This window comes from Poecilia reticulata, linkage group LG1 (genome assembly GCF_000633615.1).
Source record: "Poecilia reticulata strain Guanapo linkage group LG1, Guppy_female_1.0+MT, whole genome shotgun sequence".
NCBI classification, from domain to species: Eukaryota; Metazoa; Chordata; class Actinopteri; order Cyprinodontiformes; family Poeciliidae; genus Poecilia; species Poecilia reticulata.
In genome coordinates this window covers 17,373,094-17,379,139 of record NC_024331.1, presented here as the reverse complement: position 1 = coordinate 17,379,139, position 6,046 = coordinate 17,373,094, and the positions used below count along the sequence as shown (strand labels likewise).

At 42.0% G+C, this 6,046-nt stretch overlaps 1 protein-coding gene across 4 annotated transcripts in view; it reads left to right on the top strand.

Moving 5' to 3' along the window:
• LOC103463304 (zinc finger protein Aiolos-like) overlaps positions 1-4,969 on the top strand; it is a 33,078-nt gene extending 28,109 nt beyond the window's left edge. For 2 of the 4 annotated variants that reach the window (XM_017304152.1, XM_008406567.2), the window contains one exon: positions 1,710-4,964. In XM_017304152.1, the coding sequence (XP_017159641.1) occupies positions 1,710-2,338 (629 nt within the window). In that variant the 3' untranslated portion in view covers positions 2,339-4,964. Of the gene's footprint in view, positions 1-1,709 lie in introns of all 4 variants that reach the window. The other 2 variants (XM_008406592.2, XM_008406575.2) reach the window with 2 other exon arrangements.
• The last annotated feature ends 1,077 nt before the right edge of the window (positions 4,970-6,046 follow it).

Here is a 6,046-nt window from a genome sequence, read left to right as displayed (position 1 = left end):
CAGCTCCTTCTGTAAATTCTGCTGCCTTTTTCTCAAGTTCACAACAGTTTGCTTGTAGCGATGCTTTAAAGGTCTTTAAATAAAGAAGTCTGTTGTAAATGATTTCTGTCTGCCTGAGCTTCTTGTTTGTCTGTGTATCTTTGCTGGCGTCTGTCTCCTGCCAGATGAGAACTGGGGCCAGAACACCTGGCTCACGCCACAGAGTGCTTCCCACTGCCCTAGATTTTTCTGCCCAGAGCGGTGTCAGTGTTGGGCGTGTGTGACCGTCCATGGTTAATTGAACAAATTTATGTAAAAAAAAAAGAAAGAAGGAAAAAAGAAATATGATTCTGAAAGTTCTCAGTAGTATTACTCATTTTCTTTGCTTTGAATTGGTCTCTGATAATCCGCTGGAGTGATGAATGATGTGAAGGTATCAGTTTCAGTAAACGGCTGAGTTGGCGCTGCCATTTCCCAAACTTTATGAGCGTACGCACAATTTTTCAAGTCTCCTCTCACCTCTCTGGTTAAGCTCAACATTGGGGTTGTAGTTTCGCAATCACGCCTCAAGCTTCCCGCGAGCACACACACACGCATACATATCAACTAAGACACACGCACACACACACACACTCCTACGTCTATCAGCTTGGCAAATGAAGTGAGATCTTTCAATATGACAACCACAGGGGAAAAGAGAAGTAAGAGAGTCTGCAACCACAGAGAAAGATAGAACAAGCGGGAGGCGAGAAACGTGAGCAGGTGTTTCTCTGTCGATACTTCTGTAGCAGCTGCAACAAAGGCCTTCGTCTGCGCCGTCTGCTTCCTCTCAGCCCTCTGTCCTCTCCTGGCTCAGGATGTTTTCTTGCTTTTAAGCTTCTTTTTGTCCCACGACGTGCCTGTGCTCCAGGTTAGCCAAATGGGGTGCACATTTTTTGCGCTGTGCGTGCTGCACACCAAAGCGAGGACCCCAGTGAGCCCCATCTGGATCTGTCTAAGCTCTTGCCCATCTGTAAGCAATAAGCGCTCTGACTGCAGCTTTCTGCTGCTTGTCCATGTGCAGTGCCTTGCAAAAGTATTCTTAGCCCTTTGTCACTTCGAAACCACAAACTTCACTGTATTTTAGTGGGAGTTTATGTGACAGACAAACTATAGGGGGATGAATACAAATGTTCACTGCAGTAGAGATGTTAAACACACCGACCTGTTTTCCTCCCTCTTCACAAGATTACTTTGTGTTGGTCAATCACACTGCAAAAACACAAAATCTTAACAAGTATTTTTTCTGTCTGATTTCTACTGCAAATATCTTTGTACAGTACACTTGAAATAAGACAAAACTAATAAGTAACTTTTCAGCAATACATACCTTGTCTTAAGTTAATGATTCCTTAATACTGATGAAAAAAATACTCGTATGTAAAACAATCTCTCAGTGGAACAAGTCACTTTTCCCATATTAGAAGTTAAACTGCACCGATATTTAATTCTAAGTTATAACGCAAATAAGGTATTTGCACCCAAATCTTCACCAGTTTGTTTTTGCAGTGCATAGAAAAACTCCCAAAAAAAAAAAACATTGATCTTTGTGGCTATAACGTGACAAAATGTAAAAAAAAAGTGCAACCGGTATTAATACTTTAACAAGGTACTGCGATGCTCTTCAGTGAAGTATGTGAAACCAGCCCATGTTGAATCTTCAGCGCTCTCTTGTCGTGTCACTGGTGTAGGCGACAACGGGGTCTGCCTGGACCTGAGCTTTAACAGGGAGATGCTCCACCGATCTGACATAAAGGACCCTCTACCTGGCTCACCTGGGCCAGAGGGCCAGCTGCAAACAGTCCTTGCAGGCCCAGATGGCGACCCACCTCCCACCCACAGACCGTACCCCATCCCATTAAACCGCACGGATATCAACCCAATCAGCCTCACCAACGGCCACAAGATGCCTCTCCTGGGCCTCCCTCACGGAGCACAGCCGCCCCTCAGCATGGACTCCTTCCACAACGACGCCTCCCAGATGACCCAGCCTGTCATGTACAGCCTGGGTCACCTGCTGGGGGGGATCAATCACCAGAACGGCGTCCCGCACCCGCACAGCCAGCCCATTCCGCTGACGCCCCTCGAGGCACTGCGGGTCATGCGGGCGGACGGAGAGTCCGGGGCGCCGCCCGGAGCGGTGTACCCCTGCGGCCACTGCAGGGTGCTCTTCCTGGACTACGTCATGTTCACCATCCACATGGGATGCCACGGCTTCCGTGACCCGCTCGAATGCAACGTTTGTGGCCACCGCAGCCGGGACCGTTACGAGTTCTCCTCCCACATAGCCCGTGGTGAGCACCGCCTAGAACTCAAGTAGACTGCGTTCATGCACACAAACGGTCACCTACATGGAGATAGACAGCGATTTAGTCATACAAGTAGCTGGTAGTATTAGAAATGAAAGCATAAAGTGGCGAATCTGTCTGTCCTCGGCGTTTGTTAAAGTGTGTGTGAGTATAGACGTCGTGGGAGTGTGGCGGCTGTTCTTAGTCATCCATCTGAAAAGATGGCCTGTAAAGAGTTATTGCAGGAGTATTTCTACTCCTTAGCATGCATATATTTGTACGTAACGAGGTTGTCTGTTTGCATAAAGCCGCGTGTTTCCACTCACACAAAGCAGCACAAAATACTGTATTTATGCTGTACCTACTGTTTTATTTTGTCTGTATAAAGATGTAAAAAAAATAAAAGAGCGGTTCTGTCATCACACACAAGCTGCAGAGCGTTTAGAGATGTTCAAGTTTGCCAATTCTGACTGCAAAAAAAAAACCCATCCTATTATCTCGAAGGTCACATGTCTCTTTTTTTTAAGGCTGTGGTTTTCAGAGATCTGCAGTTCACGGCTTCAAAGGACACCACTCTGCACCATGTGCTGGTTTCTCACTCCAGAATAATATACTCATTTAGCGTTCCCACGAGGTAGAGAAGCCTCGGTGTTACTGCTCGAAGCGCAGAACCGAATCATTTTGTTGCAGCAAGATAAGGGAAACTATTCCAGTGCCTTCAATGTAAATTAGTTACTGGATCGTCCCACTGATGCCTGACGGGTGTCAGATCTTACACTTGACTATTTCTAAGATGAGAAACTGGTTCTATTTCACATCAGACGTCTCTCTGGGTCGTCACGATCTCGGGACGACATGCTGAGGAGTCTCGGTTTAAATGAACAGCTAACTTGTTATTCAGTTAGGAAAGGATGAGAGAAGATACACAAATTAATTTCAGTCAGCAGTTTCTCCTTCCTCCTCATTCTCACCTCACCCACAGAACGGATAGTAACAGTAATCCCCACAACATGATGCTGCCACCATCATGCCAGTAAAACTCCAGATAATGGGAATTTATCTGTGTGCAGGAAAAAAAAAATGCATTGAAAAATTAGGGTTTTGTGGGAATTTTCAACATGACACACTTTTAAAAACTTCCGCTGACGACCAAAATGTGCAGTGGGGAAGTTTTGGTGAACACACACACACGCGTGCACACACACAAAAAAAAATTGACAAGCCACAGAACTACTTCATCATGGCCGTGCGTCGGATTGCGCGTGCATGTGGATGCACTTCGCCCACATGGCAGTGCAGGAACTTGTTCACGCCTTGCTGGCTTTAAGACCAGAGGAGGGTGTTAGCTTCTTCCAGCTGCTACCTCACTATCTGTCCTCTCTATCAGAGCCAGTTCCCCTTTCTCTGTTTGGGTTTGAAGAGAAGTGACACTTGTGAGGCCAAACTGTCTTCACAGCTTCAATTCCACATGTCGAGTTAAAAAGCCAAGTCATTCATTACAACAGCACGGCTTTGCTGCTTCTCTTTTCCCAAGCACAAGACGATGAATTCAAGGCATTCGTCTTCTGGGTAACGGTACACAATACCGAGTAAATAAACTCCTTGACTAAAGCGGATGTAATTGCCGGTTCATGGAAGTATGAGTGGCATTTTTAATGAAGTAACGTGTTTTTGAGTATTGAAGGGATGTGCTTATGCCAAAAAGTCCCATTCCCAACATAAAACCCAGGGTCAAGAAGTTGGAGTCGGTACATTGTCAGAAGATGTCGGGGTTTTTAGTGACATCTACTGACTGACACCTGGGACTCACACGAGATACTCAGAAGAGACGTTTACAAAGCAAAAACGAAACAAATTATCTGTGATGTAGAGCTGGCTAGCTGAAACGGATGAGAAGACAAGTAGTTTAGGCCCATTACCCTTTGCTAACGATACTAGATGGAAGATTGGTGAAAGAAATGAAGTGAAAAGAGCGCCTATGGTTATTTATACTGACTTCCATCAAACCCAACCTGACCATGTTCTAGTTTCAAGTTGGGAAACCCTTGGTCGGTTTTTGCGCTCAGTAATCAGGCAAGCCACTACAAGCACTACAAGCAATTGGCAAAGTACATGCCTGTATATGCATTAAAACAAATAAAGGAAAATGTTGATAATTTTCAAATGTATTTTTTGAATGTGGAAGATTTAGTTACTTTACTATGATTCAAGTACACAGAATTTTGAGATGAAGGTCAATGAGAATCTTGTTTTTCCTTTTTTTATTATTTCTGGTGTTAGGAAGCCATTTTGCTTATTTGTCCAACTTGGATTTTTTTTTTTTTTTTTTTTTACTCCAAGAATCTAGTTCAAATAAATAAGCTTTCTACACTTTTTTTTGTGACAACAAATGAAAAACAAATCTAAACTTTTGCTGCTGTAGAGCAAAAGTTGAATACAAGTTTTTTGTGTAATGAGTTGTACACAAACAATTCATTATTTTCTTGTGGGGTGCAATACCTTTCCAAATAATTAAAAGGAGATTATTATAAAGTGAAGAATAATACAATTATACCAGGGATGCTTGTGTCTATTGTTTCCCCATGGAAGCCCTTAAGGGCCAAAAGAAAAAAAAGATATTCACTGGTTACTTGTGTGTCATTTTAGTTATAGATGATGTAATAAAGGTAAATATGTCAATAAAAATATTTTATTTACAAAAGGCATCCATAATTGACTCAAAGTGTCTTTAATTACTTCATTATTGTCTGCTGCAACACCTAGTAAATCTGTTTTATTGGTAATAAATTAGAGATTTTAGCAGTGAACCTTAACCGTCACAGCCGTTCAAGTGAATGCAGTTGTTCTGAATTTGTCTTGCAGGGGAGAATAAAAAATCAAATGTTAGGGTTTATCGGAGTGGGGTGCTTCTTATTTCAGCCTCACCTTTTCATATTTTTGTAATTTTTGTGGACCTGTTTGCCATTGTCTGCCGTTCTGACCATGTTTGAGATGTTTTGTAGGTGCATTGACAATCAACATCTCAAAAAATCTACTCGTACTGTTTGGTATGAAAATGTGGTTTTATCGCTCCAATAATATTCCAAATGTTATGTCTGCAGGTGTCTCAGTAATTTTTTTTGACCAGGGTTCAGATATGTGTTATATTTGATGGAGGATAAATGGGCTTAGAAACAAAATAAATCAAAGATATAAACCAAACTTTTCACAAAATTCTAAACTTTTATTGTTAAAATTACACATCAGACATGACCATTCCATGAGTATTTATCATCACAATTCATTTGATACAGAAATTGTTTTAAGAAAATGGCCCACGGTTGGTTTGAGCATGAAATAAGCTACAAGCTGACCAAGTAACACTTTAAATTAATCTATGGTGCACTCCAGCAAAGAAATAAGGGGAAATAAAAAAAATACACACGGCAACATTGTTTTAAGATATACCATGGTTTAAAGATTTACCTAAAATAATTATATATATATATACACACACACACACACACACACACACTTTCCACATTATTACATTCTGGCCCGTTGGGGAGAAAGCCAGGGTAGTTTCAGGTTAAAGCCCGAATGGTGAAATACCGGAGAAATATCTTCCAATTGCATTCTTACAAAGTCCAGCAGATGGCGTTGTTTCTTCACAGTTTATTTAAAAAAAAAAAGCAGTCAACGGTTTTTGCTGCTTGAGCTAAATTATTTTAACAGAGAAATTGAGCGATGGGAGAAATGTA